Source organism: Colossoma macropomum, unplaced genomic scaffold (assembly GCF_904425465.1).
Source record: "Colossoma macropomum unplaced genomic scaffold, Colossoma_macropomum, whole genome shotgun sequence".
NCBI lineage: Eukaryota > Metazoa > Chordata > Actinopteri > Characiformes > Serrasalmidae > Colossoma > Colossoma macropomum.
The window spans coordinates 1,048,343-1,067,748 of record NW_023494797.1 but is presented as its reverse complement, the minus strand read 5'-3'; the positions used below and the strand labels follow the sequence as shown (position 1 = coordinate 1,067,748).

The 19,406-nt window shown below is 38.8% G+C and overlaps 1 protein-coding gene across 1 annotated transcript; it reads left to right on the top strand.

Moving 5' to 3' along the window:
* The first annotated feature begins 857 nt into the window (after positions 1-857).
* On the top strand, positions 858-17,537 carry mdka (midkine a). The gene is made up of 5 exons (XM_036583972.1): positions 858-993; positions 9,789-9,871; positions 11,735-11,902; positions 13,587-13,742; positions 16,871-17,537. The coding sequence occupies exons 2-5, from the start codon at positions 9,790-9,792 to the stop codon at positions 16,897-16,899; spliced, it is 435 nt and encodes a 144-aa protein (XP_036439865.1). The 5' UTR covers positions 858-993; position 9,789; the 3' UTR covers positions 16,900-17,537.
* The last annotated feature ends 1,869 nt before the right edge of the window (positions 17,538-19,406 follow it).

Below are 19,406 nucleotides of genomic sequence, written 5' to 3'. Positions count from 1 at the left end.
TGTTAGGTAATAGCTTTATGGTTTGTATTTAAGCAGGGCGAACACGACCTTTAAACATATTTCAAAAAATGTCTTGCTATTTTGTTGTGAAGACACACACTAGATAATAAGGCAAAAAAGACACATAATGAGTTTTGGCTATGAAAAGCACTCAAAATCACAGATCTCCACCGTTATGACATGACACAAAGCTAAACAAAGCTAACAATTTGTCCTACCCGTCGTGGACAAGAACCACACCATCAATCGCTTCTGATTTAGCTCACGAACTGTAAAATCTCTTCCGATTGTGAACATTTATAAGAGGGGGTAAATCTGAGGTAATAATGCGCTAAAAAACTGAGAAGTGTTTGCCCAGCATTATTCACATGTATGAGCAAAACCTTAACTTTTTACAGTCTTCTTTAAACACACAGTCAACGTTTCATTTAATTGTCAGTGTCTATGCTGTCTGTCTTCCTGTAAAACGGAACGAATATTCGAATTGTGGTTCGAATACTGGCGCCTTCAACGGTTAACCGAGTACTCGAGTATCCGTGCACATCGTGAGTGCACTCCGCAATGTAATGCGCAGCCAAATAGAGAAGAGCCCCCCTTATGCCGGGGCCTGTGGGGATTGGGTACGCGTGTGGCCCACCCAACAATAACTGCAAATGCATGAAAAAAAGTTATCATAATAATAGAAAATGAACAACTGACAACAATTTAAATCAGATGTAAGCGCACTCGCTCTGAACCCAAACACCGTGCTGAACATTTGGTTCGTGTTTCAGTCCAAAACTTTTCCCGACCACACTAGTGCAAGACGGACGGTCACGTGGCGCGTTACGTCACGGCGTGGCTCATTTAAAACGGGGGCTGTAAGGGGTCGAGAGCAAACTAGTTAAACTTTTGGACAAACGAAGAGCAGGAGCAAGCAGTGAGGCTCAGCGCGGATGCAGGAGAGCAACTAAACACTGTTTCTGTGTGTGGACTTGGATCAAGAGTGAGCGAGTAAGTTACAGAACAAAAAGAGAAACTTCAGTCTTTCCACAGAAAGTAAAAAGACAGCAGTGAATTTTTCTGGTGTAACAAACTGTTTTTTCGCGAGTTCTCTGCTGTGTGAGTGCACCCGCCACTAAAGTTCTGGGGGATTTTTTTCCCTTCGTTTGTATATGCCAGATGATTATCCTTATTTTTTAAGATAATTTCGGCTCCTTAAAACAGTCGTTGTGCTGAAACTAATGAACAAATTTACATGCGTTTTGAGTTTGTTTTTCGTTGTCATTCCAAAGATATTTTGAGGTTCTTTCGTTGAAAAGATTTACCCAGAACTTCAGTTAGGAAATAAAAAAAAAAGTGTTTTAGAGAGATTCTGTCAAAGTTTCCCTCTTAAACAAGTCCAGCAGAGTAATGAGTGCAAATTACAGCAAGGATAAAGAACTTCCTGACATTGTGGCCAAATTTAATCTGCATAGTTTGCCAAAAACGTTTGAAGAACATCAGACTCTACCACAGGTGAGTTAGTGAAGGTACAGCAAGTAGTTGACAGTCCTCGGTTGTAGTGCTGGAGAAAAGCCTTTGAGCCTGCATATCAGTGTGTTTGCTCATTATTAGTGTTCATCTGTTGAAATGCTTTCTGTGGATCATGAAGTGGCTTGATGTGAAACTCATTCATTTGAATCCATCTGACACAGTTTTACTAGTGATAACTGTCTGTGTAAGTCTGTAATTTGCATACACTTAAAAGTACTTAAGTTTGGTACTGTGTAGCAGACACATTCATTTGACATAGTTTCTAGGAAAGACATTAATTTGAGGTAGCTTTGACAAGTTTCTGGAAAGATTGTGGTCAAATCCAGCTGTAAAGTTCCTCTTATTTTATCCAAGGACACAGTCATTCTGATGAACAAATACAGCTATAAAACAGCAGGCCACTTCCCAAACAAGAAAACACACAGCAATGTCCCTATGTGTGTGTGTCAGAGAGAGAGCAGAGAAAGAGGGTTTTGTGTGATTAATGCACTTGGCTGCATTCGCTCCCTCTTGACTTGAATGGGCTGATTAAGGCAAACTGAGTCAAAGGGTCAGGGCAGAGAGAAAGAGAGAAATGCTCTCCTTTTTTTCCTCCTCTTTTCCTCGGCCGCAGACCTTTTCACCTGAACGATATTTGCTCGGCCCCCTTCCCTCGTCCGTTTCCTCCCTCCCTCTTCTGATGCTAAGCAGGCCCTTTTCTCACCTCAGAGCGGAACTGAAGAAGCAGAAGGTGCGCTCTCTTTCAGGGGATTACAATCCACAGTACACCTAGCTAGACATCAACATTGAAAACTGCCTTTTGTTAAACTGGCTTGTTGTTGTGGCTTTGCCTGAGAGCCTCTGTGTTGGAGAGGGGCCAGTGCGAAGGGCAGAAAATTTCTCTCCCTCTCCCTTTGACTGTGTAAATGTTTCCATGCACTGTTAAATTGAAACAGGGCAGAGGTTCATTTGAAAGCTTTTGTGAGATTAGGACTGATGAAAAATTTTGCCTTCATCTGCATTGCTGCATGTCCAAAACTTTGTAGGCACCTAAATGTTTCTTCTGAGATCAAGGGTATTAATACAGAGTTTGTGCCCCTTTCTGCTGCAGAAACAGCTTCTATTCTTCCTCTAAGGCTTTATACTAGATTTTGGAACATTGCTGTAAGGATTTGATTGCATTTAACCAATCAAAGTAGGGTCAGATACTGATAATGGATGATTCCAACTCATTCCAGAGGTATTTGGTGGTGCTCCATCAGAATGTAGTTCCATTGTTCAATAGCCCAGTGCTGGGGGGTCTTTATACCCTTCTAGCTTGGCTTTGGGCAGGGTGACCTTAGGCTCATGTGCTCCAGAGCATCCCATGTTGTATGAAGAGACAGAGTTATTTATGGTTTGGACCATAATGAGAGGTTTAACTCGGTACTGGCGATATACTTTTGCTTACACAGAGGTTTGAGCCCACAGGGCATAGTTGTTTTAGTGGAGTAATGGTGATTCTGCTCTGAAGGATTTAAAGCACTTAAGCTTGTTTTCTCTAAAGAAAAAGTGGGCTGCATAGGGAGAGAGGGATCTTTGTTACCCCCGAGTGTGTGTATGTATGTATGGGGCAATGTTTCGGTTGTTTCCTGGCTTTTCTGAGAGAGGGGCGGGCAGCAGTGTCATGTGAAAATGTTTGTGTGTGTGAAGGAGAAAGAAAGAAGTACACTGATTCAGAACAGCTTTCAATATACATTGAAAAGAAGGTAATAGATTGCATTTTTGAATTAGCTTCTAATGTGTACATCATTTACAGTATGACAGTTTAGTCTTTGTCAGTAACTGTGTCAGTATAGATCAGCTTATGAGGGTGTGCATTCATGTTTGCGTGCAGTGTCAGGACAAATTATGCAGATTTATGGCTGTTAATCACAGGCAAGGTTTTAAGAAAGTGTAGTGCAGAGATTGCTGCAACAGCTGGTTTTATGTTTGCTGCCTGTTTCTCGTTGCCCAGACCTGTCTCTTACCTTCCTTATCACTCTGCTCCTCCCTGTCTGCACACCCTCCTTTCTGCTGTTGAACATGTTTAAGTAGTGTTGAACTGTATGCTGTCTATAGCGGAGATGGCACCTATCCAGTACCAGGTATTGGTTTTGCTCCAAGAAAAGTCTGGTTTAGAAAAAAAGAATGAATCTAGTACAATCCTGGTCAGTCTGAAATAGCACACACTCACACTATGTGATGTGATGTTGTTAGCTGTGCATTTTGTCCTGTGGGGCAGTAGAGCATTTGAGTATTGAGTATGATTGCGTGCTTTTAGATGCTCATCGTAAGTGCTTCAATGAAAAATAGCTCATTTTAAAGCTTAGTAGTTTTAAAGAAGAAATATCGGATTGGTGCTGGTATCAGCCGGAAGTCAAGGTTTAAGTATCAGAAGAGTAAAAGTGGTATTGTGCCATCTGTAGTCTATGCTAGTATTTTTCTTTTTTGCGATATTGATAGATAACACAAAGGATTCTCAGACCTAGATTAAGCATAAGCTGGGACCAGGTTAAACACCATGGACACTGCAGGTTAGTCCAAGCTCTGTCCACATCCACAAAACTAGTCCAGCGATTTTAGTTGCTGGGATCTTCAGTTTGTTTTGAAAGACCAGTTCAAAATACACAATAACTAAATTAATAGTAAGTTTGATTACACAGAAAACTTATAACCTTCTACAACCTAAGCCAGTTTGCATTGAAGTCACTGTAGTTACTGAATTATAAGCCATATTCTGTAATAAGCCTGGGATTTTTAATGCAAACCAAGATGTCATATATCCTGGTATATTTGGAAAATACTGAGATATTGAATTTTATCAGCACAACCCAGCCATTGTTCCTGGAAGATGTGCTGTGTTAAGCTATGTCTCCTTTGTGTTTAAGTAAACCTTGGTCTCACCCATGCTACTCTCACTGAACAGATTTGACTTTTACTAATTCATGAAAGCGTTTTGACTTAAGCGAAGCTTTGCACACCAACAGAACACTTGTAATGGAATCTAAGATCTATTGGCAGTAAGATGGGTTTTTACGGCCCTGAATGAAGCACTTTGGAGCCAAAGCCGTCCTGACGAGCGTGCAAACTGTGCCATATGCCCCAGAACCAGCAAACTGGGTCACAGCTTTGTGTTATTTCCTCTGCTATGTAAATGAGTTTTAATTCCAGCTGGTCATACAGCAAGTGCTACATACTCACACAAAAAAAAAACTTCATGGGCCTTGAAATGGAGTGTAAAGAAAACAGGAAAATAGGGTATGAGAAGAGGAGTAAATGTGTGTGTGTGCCTGTGTGAGAAGAAAAGTGTGTGTCCAGCCGTCCCGCATTCCTCTGTGTGTGTGATAATAGCTACCCTGGAGCGTGCAAGTAAGTGTGTGCGCTTGTGCATATGTATGTGCGTGTGTGGAACTTAGTGGGTCAGAACAGCCTTGTTGAGCTTTTGCTGTCACATACAGAGTGCAGCCTAGAGACACTCACCACACACACATACACACTTAGGGCTTGCTGGGCTGGAATTCAGAGTGTATTCTATATTGGAAAAACAGTGGTTTGCATTTCCCAGTAACAACACAGAGATCTCTGTCTATCTCTCTCTCTTGAGAGAGGGGGTAGTGGAAGAGATTTTGGAAAAAGTGGGTGAGATAAACTAAAAGAGAAGAAGAGGAATTTAGAGGTTTAAAAAGGAAGAGGAGGTCAGGGCAGGGGGGCTGGTGGGTGTGAGGGCAGGAGGGGTGCAATGAAATTTTTGGGCTCGAGAAGGTGGGGGGAGCTTTAGTCATGCTCCAGCAAGCAACTGACACTTAATTAGTGTTTCAGAGGGAAGAGCTGGATTTAGTGGGTCAATAGAATATATTTATGGACTGCTCTAAAGGAGGGCTAAGTATTTGTCTAGGCTGAGAGAGAGAGAGAGCGAAAAAGAGAGGGGTTTTATTGCTGCTAGTTAGGGCAAGCCATAAAGGTTTTTGGCGCCGAAGGAACGAGAGGTTCAGTTGAAAGAGCCAGAGCTTTCTGCGGGAACGCAGCTTTGAATGGGAATTTATAGGACACAGAAAGAGAGTGTGATAGCCTCCTGCTGGCTGACGCTCGCTCACAGAACAGCGGCCGGCCTGCCACGACCAGTGACCCTTAAGGTCGTCTGTGCCCAGCAGCAAGGGAGGTCTATTGCAAGCGAGTGGAAGTTAGTTAGAGGACGATGTTAACTGGGATTGGTTGTGGAGAGGAGGGGGGTTTCATCAGTTGAGCTCCATTTATGATGACTTTGTCAAGTCTTTCATTTCTTTCCCAATTGTTTAGGGTTTCTTACAACTTTTAACCACTTAAAACCACAATCATGTTATTCAGTTGTTATTATTCAGTGGCGTCTATGAAACTAATATGTATGTAAACTGTAAACAAACATCAAAACTGTTGATCAGTTCACCAAAAGGCATAAGTCAAAATTGAACTGAATGTTAAAGTCCCAGGATTGTCACATCCTATGGTTTATTATTCAGTGACTCCAAAGCAAACTAGTTATTTTTAAGTTATTTTTAAAGTATTATATAGTTACTTAGGGCATTTGTCCACTGCACAAAAAATCAAGAACTGACCCAAACAGCAACCAGTGGATCTAGTTCTATTTCATTTTCCACATGTTTGAGAGACAACTGGAACCATGATGATAATCATTCTAAAGCGTCTAATTTGACTACTTGTCTTTCTTGCTAATTAGCTTATCAGCTGATATACCAGACTCTTCTGTGCAACATAGTTCTGCTGACAGGAGATACAGACACAGATACATTGCACTTTTCTGTGCTCACACACACAGATGTCTACAACTTTTCTCTATTGAAGTGTGAAAATATGAGCAGAAACAATCTTTTTTTGGAGGGTAGCACAAATGCTAGCAACATTATCATTGTATGTAGTTTATCTTAGCAAACTCTTTACAAAGTAACAATTAAACTAATAAAACCATAAAACCTTATGTACTCAACTGATCACCAAAGATATAAGCACAGTTCCAGTTTTCTGGTACAAAAGGTTCCAGTACTTTGTGCAGTGGAAAAACACCCATAGTAATAATTACACTTTTTGCTCCCGTAACATCATAAAATAAATGCTATTGAATGAGCTAGGTCACAATGATTTAGCTTCAAGGTTTAACTGCAGTGTAGTGTTTTGTGTGTGTGTGTGTGTGTGGGTCTCCTGCCCTGTTCCGGAGCACTGGCGTCCCATGGTGAGTCTTTTCTGCTCCGACAATACACTCCTACCATCTTCCATCACATGGCCTGGCCATCGCCATGGAGATGGTAGCCGGAGCTAAAGAGCGCACACAGTGCCAGAAACACGCGGTTCTGAACAACAGCACTATACGGGTGTGTTTTTAATCTGATTGAAACACAGTGAGTGTGTGTTCTTAGAAAACCCTCTTCTTCTCAAGAATGCCACATTCATCAAACTTGGCATTAATACCATGCATATGCATGAAAGACTTTAACAAATGGCCACCCCAACACACACATGTGCATGCAGTGTGATAAAACTTTACACAGCCCTGAGTCTGGATCATTGTACCTTGTATGATCCAACATCTAAATGATATCAGAATGGTATCTGAATAATATCTGGTCTGATATGTCCAAATTTTATAAAAGCAATGCAAAGGAACTTAAAGCTGAAAGTTAATTGTTTTTTCCTGAAAAATTAAGAATTCATTCTCTAAAATTATATCAGGAGTGTCAGTTTCAGTCGTTCAGATATGGCAAAGTTTTGAAACACTGAACTGTGCACTGATGTGGCCTTCAGTGTCTTGTTTCTATCTTCTCTTATTTAAAATTTAGCACGATTCTATTAGGGATTAATAAGGACAGTAAAGAATTAAAGATATGCAGTGGGGTCCAATATTCCATCAAAATGTAGTGACTTTCGCTTCTAAAATGTCTTCTGATTTCACCACGTACCAGCAGGCAGGGAAAAATATTAACCAATAATATAATGTTTTGCCCCCCACCCCCCCTACCTCCACCAATCATTGAGCAAGAATGCTCAACTTGCTCAGAAGCCCTTATTTTTAACCATGTTTCTCAAATTTCTCTCAAACATCACAGTACAGAAGGAAAATGTGTTATGATTTCTGATTCACATTGACTTCAAAGAATTAGTCAACCTCAAAATGCCAGTACTTTTAGTAGGGGCTGCTTTGCATTGCTGGCTGAATAAGTATTTTCTGAGCCTAAAGACAGATCCAGTAAAGGAAACAGTCACTTTTTGAACTGCAAATTTGTGCCAAGCACTGCTCATAGTAAAGAGTAATTCTCTGACTTAAAGCGTCACAGTATGGTTCTTCATTCGTGTCAGCAATAAAGAACCAGCTTGCAATGTGTCAGTAAACCTACTATACTGCTCCAGTGTAACAATCTTATAAGATTCCTCGATGGTGTGTGACCATTTTACTGTTTCCATAGTAGTGGAGTAAAATGTGAAATATTTAGTTCATGTAAAAGTAACACTATTAGCCAGTGCTTAACCTGGAAAATCCCGGAATCCTTTAAAATCCTGGGGAAAAGCTTCAGTAATCCATGTTATCAGTTACATCATGCCCCCATGAATCAATATGTCCAATGTCATGACAGCATCGAAAAAAATAAATGCACACTTGGGCTCAAAGTCAAATACTTTATTGATTCAGCTAGAATAATCTGGCCCGCTTGCAGGCTTGTACGAAGGCGAGTATAATTCCCTAGTGCACACATGAACAGCTAAACAGAGAGATAATGTATGGAACTGCTTTAATCACAGAAAACACAAATAACAGTGTAAAGATCAGCACATAAGGAATAGAAGTGAACTAAACATGAGAGAGATAGAGAGTGACAGTCCATTTCCAGGATATGTGAACAATATCGACTTAGTAAATTAGTGGAAAAGTCATTTGTTCAGGAACAATTGACAGCACTGATGATTTCAGAGAAGTTAACGTACTTCAAGTATTCCATTTTCTGTGTGTAAAAAAGGGTCTGTTTTCTCTCTCACATTTTCTGAACATAACCAGCCACTGCTGGAATGACGTTTTGGGAAACAAACAGCCGACCGCTGTGTCCTCATATTAAGAAGCGTCTGATGACTGTGTGGAAAATTATCTGTTGAACACAGTGTTGCACTCGTTGTCTTTCCAGCACTAATGACATTCGCTCCTCACCCCGCTCCATCATAATGCTTCTGAGGGGACACATCCTCATCCAGGCTGCCTCCCAGAGAGTTACCAGCAGTGTGCATGGAGTATGGCTGAATTGTATTGGAGAAAAAGTCATAATGCAATATTTTGGGTTTCTTGAATAATAGAAACAAAAAAGTGGTTGAAAATGTACCCAGCTCAGTTTTTCCCAAATGGAATAGTGGATCCTAATTATCACTCTAGCAATGGGATACGTTTTAAGGGGGGATGCAATATAATAATAGTTGCATTCCTCAGGCTACACAAGATGTATGACATACCATATTGCATTATGTTGTTACTCATAGAAATTCCTTACTATGTATTAAAAACACATTGATGAGTGTGTGACTTCATTAAAGAGGGCAATATTTTGACAGAAATTAATTGTTTTCGATGAATCACAAACTTTAGATTCATCAAAACACCCACAGAATCTGGAACACATCTGGAACCTCTGAGGTCAGGCAAGATGCTCAGAGTACAAACCCAAAACTATAGATATACTGTGCAGTTTTACTATAGCTAACACAGAGTATTTTAACTGAACATACAAAATGTTAGCTACCAACGAATAGCCCCCCCTTCTAGCTTCTACCCCCTTCTCCACTGTACCTACTGTGTGTTTTTGTTTTCTGAAGGTTGTCTGACTGCCACTCCTGCCAAACACACACACAGCTTACCTTTTGAACAGCTTTGTATTGTCGCACAGCGTGGTTGGCACTTCTTACAAACACCTGGCCAGATTCAAGCCTGTCGCTCCAGGAGACAAGGATAAGCCACCAAAATCACAATTGTGTTTAGAGGATTTGTCTTAAAGGATGATGGACACAAATTTAAATCCATATGTGAGCTTTTCTCTAGTAGAATATTCTAGTAGAATAAGTGCGTAATGTGTGGAGATGATCAAGGTTTGAGACATTTGCAGTATGTTTAGAGTGAGTGATTACATGTTTAATCTCATCTGTATTAGTCTAATTACTGTTAAAGAATGATATTTAAAATAAATTTGAAGTCAGTGACATTAATGTGTTTGTGTGTGTGTGCGCATGTGGCTGTGTTTTTTTTCCAGGATGCGTGGCTTGTTTTCCACCCTCTTCCTGCTGCTAGTGGCCTTAATGATCGTCACTACAGAAGCTGGAAAGAACAAGAAAGGTGATCTAATCTCTTACATCTCTTACACTGTAGTCTCAATATCAAAATCAGCTTTAATGCAGTACATTGCACCAGGAGTTTACCATCAAATTACCAAATAAAACCAGATGCAGTTTTTTTCACAACGGCTCCTGACAAACCTCCTAATAAAAGAATTCTCTGTACTGCACTTAGATCAGAGGTTCTTGGTCCATTCCGAGGAGCTTCCAGGAGTTTCAAACTCAGGTCCTGGAAGGCCACAGTACTGCAAGGATTTCTAACACTTGGAATTCTTAATTAGTTGTAGAGTTCAATTAGGTGTGTTAAATAACAGAGTGTCATCTTGTCCCTTGGAACTGAGATACAAGGGGTAGTTGTTGAAATGTTCTGCAATGAAATGGGACAACCCTCGAATAAAAAAGAACATGACTTCATTTACAGGCTACTAGCGCTGCTCCGTAGGCGACCCTGCCAGTCTGCAGTGATAGCAGAGGAGGGTGAATTTCAGCAACCTTGCTGCTGGGTTTTAGTTACATTAAGGGCATCATATGTCTTCAAAGAGGGGGGAATCGACAATTATTTATTATCGCCCACCCCTAAACCTTCAGTGTTATGAAGCTGCAGTCAGCTACTCGCCAACTTCTTGTTCAAATTTTCTTGTTTCACCTTAAATGGTGGAATTAATTTAAGGTGGAACGGGAAATTTAGCTAGCTAGTTACCGAGACATCAGCAAACTACTAGTGATTTTTTTATGCCTGTGCACCTTATTAAGCACATTATTTACAAAAATCACTTGGCAGTAAGTGTGTTTGTACATATAAAAACACATCATTTTAATAAATGCAAGTAAACATAAATACAGCAAAAATTTACATGAACTTCTTATTTTCAAAAAGTAATTGATGTGAGCCAGTTGGAAGAACAAATTCTGGTTCTAGACTTCTCCAGGGCACCCCCAGTCATCACATGGATTTATTAAATTTCATCAGCAGCACACTTGGTTTAACATAATGAAGTATTGATTATCCAAACCAGGTATTGGATGATAACTACAAATAATACTGGGCTTTGGAAATGGTTAAATGTACACATTGACACAAATGAAATCATTACTTATTGTATTAATATTATTTGCATTTATAGTAATGTTTGTTTTACTGAGCAGATAGCTTTTTAAATCTGATTTATTTAGGTGTCTGAAACTTTTGCACAGTACACTACATAATTTAGCATATTGTAGCTGCATAGCTGCATATTGTAACTTTAATATACATAAAAATAATCTGGTGAACTTCTGATGACATGGCTAAAGGTTGGCCTGCATTACTTTGATCAAAATTATTTGTTTGTTGAATCATATAAATGCCTTGGTTCATCAGAGAACCCACATAAACACATCTGTAACATCTAAAGTTGGTCAGGATGCCCTAAGCACACAAAAAACTGCAGTTTTTTTAAAATATCAGTATTGCAAATGCCAATATTTCAATAATGATTAACAAACAATATATGGTGCAACTTTACTACACCTTACTACCAACCTTACGACCTGATTACATGACTTATTGTATTTGAAAATGGAATACAATAAAATGACAAAGCAAAAAATGTGGGCCCACTCGAATGTCTGTCAAAACTAGAATGAGCGGTTCTGTTTCAGAGAATGTGCTAAGGTTTCTTATTCTCAACTCCTGCAGTAACAGACAATTAGCTAAACACCACAGGGCTCTGAACTTGATTGTACATAAGGTAATATGTGAACATAATGTTTTATGACCAGGACAAGTCAGACATGAAATAATCACTGATACACTATGTCTTAGGAAAAAAATGTACAATTGAAACAAGTATGGATTAAATGACATTGACGTGCGTTTTGTTAGACAAAGGCAAAGGTCCGAAGGGGGCATCTGACTGTGCAGAGTGGCGCTTTGGTGGCTGCGTACCCAAAAACGGTGACTGCGGAACAGGTGAGAGGGAAGGCACTTGCAACGATCAAACCAAGAAGCTCAAGTGCAAAGTGCCCTGCAACTGGAAGAAGCAGTTTGGTGGTAAGAGATTATTTAAAGCACAGTATACCTCTGTGTAACCTAAATGCTTCTGTATACTACTAGTTTGTTCTGCTAATGTACCTCTGTAAACCACTAATATAACTAAAATACTTCTCTTTATACACTTCTATATGGACCATTCTACCTAACTGTGATCCTGCTATTAAAATATATTTTTATATATATATATATATATATATATATATATATATATATATATATATATATTAAAAAAAGTAAGTATTTAAACCTTGGATATATACAAAGATGATGTTATGATCCATTTAATCCCAAAGTATTAGCTGAGATAGTAATAAGCTAAATATATACAAAATCATAATTTAAAGGGTACTTTCTATTGGGAGGTGGCTGTCCAAAACCCTAACCCCTAAACTTGTGAAAAAAAAAAACAAATTGTCATGTTACTACTGAAACACAAAGAGTTTTAGTCCATATGTGGACCGTTATTTTAGCCACACCCCTGCATTTCAGAGCAGGAGGTGAGACTGAATTACTGTCTCTCATGGCCACATGGTGAGCAGTTAGATCCCATTGTTTTGAAGTAAATGTGTCCCAAAGCTTGGAAATCAGTGTATAACCTTAAGATTTGTCACTACCAAAACAAATGTTTTCTGTAATTAAGTAAATGTTTTTGTGTTTTAATGAAAAGTATTATGATTTTATGTGTGTACAACTGTTCAAAGCTCTGTTAGTGTTTTTGACTTATGGTCAAGAATCAAAATTAGCTTAAATTGTCACAACCACAGCTGTCACTACCAAAACATTTGGTAAAGTTTTGGTAGTGTTATGATGTTTTGTTAGTGACAAAATAGAATGTTCCAATTTGACTGAACCGATTTGGTAGAATGATCCACAAATATCTAAAATGCCTGTATGTTCCCTCTATAGTCCGCTGTACAGTTGCATGCAAAAATTGGAACCTATCCAGTTATACATGTTTTGTTCATTTTCTACTTGAAAAGGAGTTAGCACATCCTCTGCAAACATCGGTATTACATTTCTCTGCACATTTTAGTAAAGTGAGTTGACCATGTTTGGAAAAAATGATACATAAAATATGATATATGCATATTGTTCAGAAGTGTGTTCTCTGTAAAGGATGGGCACTTTTTTAATCTAGAAAATCAATAAAACATGTCATTTGACCAGGCCAGCCAAACTTTTGCATAAAACCATATATACGTCTCTGTACCCTATAAACCTCTGTGCTTTTAACATACCTCTGTTTACCATGTATACTACTGTATACCTCTAATATATCTCTGTGTCCCCTATATACTCATGTATACTTCTAAAATAATCTCTGTGACCTTTATACCTCTATGTGCCTTTAATATACCCTTTGTCGTTTTGATATACTCTCTAATACTTTTTACACTTCTAATTCTTCTGTTAACCTAGCAGTCAGCATGTAGACATATCAGAAATTAGTTATGAACAAATTCCTTTGGAAGCTTGAAGCTTGCATTGATTGACAGATAGTTCTTGAAATTTGCAGTATAATACTGCAGAAGTAAAATTGTATGAGAATGTATAAGAATTACTAGCACTGCAAATCTCGATTCCCAGTTTCCTGTGAATGAAGGCCTGCAGTCCTGTTTTCCCTTTTACATTTAGAAGCAAGCATTCTAAATCTAGCTTCTTTGTGTGTTTTTGTGTGCAGCTGACTGCAAGTATAAGTTTAGTAACTGGGGTGAATGTGACACTGCTACCGGCATTAAGACTCGCTCTGGTATGCTGCTGAAGGCTCTCTACGACGTTGAATGCCAGCCCACCATCACAGTGTCTAAACCTTGCAAGATCAAATCCAAGCCCAAAGGTAAAAAGCAGCCGTCTTCTGCTTCTTATTATGTAGGATTTAAAGTGTCTTTAAAAGCCACAATAATGAGTCATTAGACCTCTGTATGAGCCCTGACTGGTCAGTTACCGGTGCTGTAGTTTATCCCTCAGTAGCCATGTATTTGCTCTCTGGTCAGTCAGCATCTAACAATGGTGAGGATGTGGTCTATTGTAGAATCTAGAACTGAGATGAAATTTTTGTCTTTGTAACATTAATATCAACAACCAATGTAATGTTCAGGCCTGAGTACAATCAGTGTTCTTACTAGGCAGATTAAAGCCAGGATTTGACAGTGGACAGATTTAATAGAAACCTTGGCTAGTTAACTGGGAGCGACTCCTCAGATAGCCATGCAACTACTTAAGTACTTCCTTTTTATGACTGCTTCTGTGGCCTTTTTGGTTTGTTTTGAGATGCTTATGTTCCCATGCAAGGTTTTAAATGTCTAAAGGGAACAAAAGAACAAAGATCCAAGTGAAACTGAAGCCCTCTCCAAAAAGGCACACAACAACCAGATGCCTTTTATCGGTCTGTGTGTGTTAGTTTGGGCTGTGGTGGAGATTTTTATGCATGAGTAATGTAAGCTTTTGTCTTTTGTGGGATCACAAGGCCTTCAGTGGGTGTTTGAGTAGGATGCTGAATCGAAGATGAGCCAGAAGAGCTGGAGTGGAGAGACCTGGATACATGAAGCCGATTTTGTTTCAGCATGTTGATTCGTTGATGATTTTGAGAGCAATCTTCTTGGTGTTTCATACTTGAAAAAACAGAGGCCTACACTGAACAATGAGCTGTAAAAAATCGGGTCTTGGGATTGAATAAAACGGCTGGATTGTCTTATTCAATCTCAGTGTATCAGTGTATCCAGGACAGCTTCCCTAGAATGAAGGAGGAAGTTCAGTATTTAAACCCAATTATTTATCAGATCGTTGGCATTATGTTATTCTTTCCAGATGCTTCTTTAATATGTCCATTCTGCAAGTATAAAATGTCCCAGTTTACATTTTAATCAAATCTAAAGCAACTGATTACAGCTCTAAGCAAGCATATCGTGTTCTAAGTAATTATATGCAGCTGTTTTCAACAATCCTGTATTCAAAACTGGAACAGTGCACTTTATCACTTACAGCTTCTCTCAAACATGATAATTCAAGCTGGGACATAATGGTAGCTTACACTTCCTTCAAACTTATTTATCAAGGCCTAAGTGCAAAACACTGTGGCTGTAAACTCTACTCTAGCTTTGGGAGAAAACATATTCAAACTTGCCATTTAAAACAAGAGTTTGATGTACTAAACTCTGCACGTTTGGCCGTAGAGGGGCTCAGTGTTATTCTTGTATTTTTTTTTGTACTTATTATTTTTGTATTTTATTAAATTGTCAAATATTAGTCTATAAACAAATTATAAAATCCAAGTTGTTCATGGTCCTACATATACTGTCTTTGAGGGCCTTCAGGCTGAGGCATTGCTAAGGCCTCGTCTATACTAATAGGGCAGCTACAGTCGAGAAGATTTATTTTCCGCCATAAAAAGTATGTGGGCTCCTCACCATCACACCTATATGAGCTTGTTGAACATCCAATCCAAAATCATGGACATTAATATGCAGCTATGGCAGCCTCCACTCTTCTGGTAAGGCTTTGCACATAATTTTGTAGTGTGTTTGGGGAAATTTGTGTCTAGTCTGAAGAGCATTTGTGAGATCAGGCACTGATATTGGATGGGAAGGCCTGGCTCACAATTGATGTTCCAGTTCATCCCAAAGGTCTTCAGGGAGGTTTAGGCAGGCCACTGGAGTTCCACACCAAACTTGTCAAACCACGTCTTTATGGACCTTGCTTTGTGGACAGGGGCACAGTCATGCTGGAACAGGAAAGGGCCTTCCCCAAATTTACTTCAAAGTTGGAAGCATATAGTTGTCTAATTGTCTTTATATTCTGCAGCATTAATATTGCCTTTCATTGGAACTAAATAGCTGAGCTTAAACCTTAAAAATCAGCCTCAGAACATTATCCCTCCTCCACCAAACTTTATTGTTGGCACTATGCATTGTCCCGGCATCTGCCAACAACAGATTAATCCATCAGATTGCCAGATAGTGAAGTGTGATTTATCACTCCAGAAAACATGTTTCCACTGATCCAGAGTCCATTAGCAGCATGCTTTACATCACTCCAGCCAACGCTTAGCATTGCGCATAATGAAATTATGCTTGTGTGCAACTGCTCAACCATGGAAAGGGTAGCTGATTTTTACGTGCTACGCGCTTCAGCACTCTGTGATCCCGCTCTGTGAGTTTGCATAGTCTGCTGCTTCATGGCTGAGATGTTGTTGCTCCTAGACACTTCCATTTCACAATAATTGCACTTTCAGTTATCCGGGGCAGATCTAGTAGGGCAGACATTTCATTAACTGATTTGTAGCATCCTATGACAATGACATGTTTAAAGTCACTGAGCTCTTCTTTATGACCCATTCTACTGCCTTTGGGCCTCATTCACCAACAGTTCTTAAAAGGACATTTCTTCTTAAAATCCACAAGAAAAAAACTTGTGAAATATTGGTGAATGAGGCCCATTTTTTGTCTGTTGCATGGCTTTGTGCGTGATTTTATATACCTATTAGCAATGGGTGTGACAAACACCTGAACACAATAATTAGCACATACTTCTGGCCAAATAGTGTGTGTTTAACCATTATATTTTAAAACTCATTAGATATCACTACAAACATTTTATAATTGGTTATTGGACAAAAAAAGATTAAAGTAACCCCTTAAAATCCCAGGCTGATTAAATACTAAGGCTTATTATTCATTAACTACAAGGACCTCAGTGCACACTGGTTGAGCTATTCTTAGGTTAGAGAAGTATGTAACAAAACTTTGGGCCTGCTGGCAAGCCCTGGCCATTTGAGGGATTAATGATGAAAAAGCCCTTTGTCCACTAGACGAGAATTAGGTTGAGCTTGTGTCTGTTGTAAAAATATTGTGTGGACTAGACCACCATTAACCAGTAGGCAGTTTGCTTTGGTTTGTGCTGAAGCTTCATCATCAAACGGAAGAGCTAAAAGAAACATTGATCCTGTGTGTTCTGTTCTCTCTTCAGGGAAAAAAGGAAAAGGAAAAGGAAATTAGAGAGAAGGAGAAACCCAACAAAGGCATGAGGAGCCACCCTTCACCGTCAGACAAACACCAGCCCTCCAAACCCCAGCCTTTCATTTCTTTCTCTCTTACACTCTGTTATCAGACTTTGAGACAGGAAATGTGTCAGACACAGCTTTGTTCTTTGTTTGTAACTCTACAGATCCTGCAGTATGTGTTCTAGAGCACAGGAGTGCGTCGCACTATGGTAAAATTGACACACTGTATGAAATATTTCTTCCAGAAGAGAAAGTGAAAGGCTGATGTTCGGAGGAGGATGTCATAGCCCCCACCCCCCTTTGTCTCTCTGTAGACTGAGAGAGATTATACTCTACCACTCTCTGTCAAAACCTCACCGTTTCTGATCTGACACAAGAAACGCTCACTCACTCACATACACACACGTGCACACACACACATACATATACACACACACCAGCCTGTGTACTTTAATTTGTATCGTATAAGTCCACTTTTGTAATAAGATTGCGAAATGTTGCAGTAGAAAGTTATCTGAATAGTGGAGTATATGAGTAGTGTCTGTTTTGAAAAAAGGTCTTACTGCTCTTTTTTGTAGGATAAATGTAAGAATCATGGAGAAATCATTTGAAATAAAATATTTTGAAAGGTAATTTGTGTGAACTTTATTTGTTGTTTTCTGTGTAACAGTGATGTTTTTTAGCATACAGATTATAAGTAAGGCTGTTAGGTTTCCATACCTATTGGAAAAATCCAGTTTGATTCAGTGTATTGAAATGTTTATGAATATGAAAGCTGGACAATTAAAAAAGTGGGACAGGAAAAATACTAAACAGAATACAGGATATCCTGTAGAAGAACTACCTGTATAGTCACCAGGAGTTGGAATCAACTTAACAGTACTTAATAATAGTAGAAATGGAAAACTGTTTCACTGATGCAGGAGGCAAAATCAACTTGATGGCACTTAATGGATGAAATTTATTTACAGTCATTTGTGACTGTCAACAATCAAAACTGGGTGGCTGGGTGCACCCTATCAGAGTAAAGAGGGTGGGGAAAGAGCAGGGCTGTGGACTACCATGCTTAAATAAATGACTGCTTTTTTTGACATACCTTTAATTTTAGGCATTATGGTTTTTGTTTTTTGGGGTTTATAGTGTTTGAAGGCGGCACAGTAGATGTTGGAAAACTGTTATTTATGTAAGCCGAACCAGTTTTTGTAGTGTCATTAGAGCTCTGTAGAATCAAGACATTTTAATGCATAAAATGCTGAAATATTAAATTCTGAACTTGTTTTTCCTAAAATTGCATGTCGAATGGGATATGTGCACTAATATGTGCGCTAACAAATTACGCTGAAAACCGAGTCTGGGCTACACTATGACAAATATTGAAATGCAGGGGTTAAACAGCTTGCAGAGAAACCAGACATTAAAGACATAGTATTTAAAGAATAATAAGTTCATGTAGAAAATATTTGTATATGAAACTACTGTTGCAGTAAAAGTGCTAGCCAGTTTTAGAATCTCTCTCTCTCTCTCTCTCTCGCTCTCTCTCTCTCTCTCTCTCTCGCTCACTCACTCACACACACACACACAAGCGTATGATTAAAAACTGTGAAAAAAGATAAATGATTTATGAGCATGGCCTATTTATCATTTCAGCCGATTTTCAGGAGGAAAACATAAATGAAACGTAACAGTACTGTCAACTGCCTATCAAATGTAAAAGAAACTCCTTCCCTAAATGTAATCATTCAATTGTACATTTATTGTGCATTCATACTCAAAAGTCCCAGGGAATATAGTGTATAATATTAAAAATGTTTGTATTATACGATACTTTTGTATATTCTATTATATTAAACATCCAGCAAAGATGGAATTAAAGTGAATGAAAACATCAGGACACAAATAATAAACTGCTCAACAACCAGCTGCATTCATGGGTTTCTTAAACAGAACTAATGTTAAAACTAATGCACCACAACAGTGCAAGTGTAAAGAAATAAGATCATTCGGCTTGGACAAGCTTACTGATTCTTATTTTGAGAATCAGTTCACCAGATCACCCACGTCCACAGGTGGTGACTTATTTTCACAGTAGGCTACACTAGCTATGTTTGCTTTCACTTTCGCTAGGTTAACACCATGAAGCAGGAATGCATTTTCATACACGCTATAGTCATATGCAAAGTAACTACTACTTTTACAAAAGCATTTTTTATTAATATTCATTTCAGCAAATGAATTGGAATTATTCATTAAAATGTGCAAAAATGTGTTCTTTTGTGGAGGATGTGTGCATGTTTTCATGGAGCAAATCAACTAAACCAGGGGTGCCCAAACTATTGTATATGACTACACTATGTGGCAAAGACTAGCGTCATCAGATTGGTAGTACCGTCAAATGTACATTGAAAAATTCTGGTGAAGTACTTGTAGACATTAAAAGTTATTTATAGGGCCTACTTTGTACATGAATATTGAATACCCACAAGACTAACAATAACCTAGTTA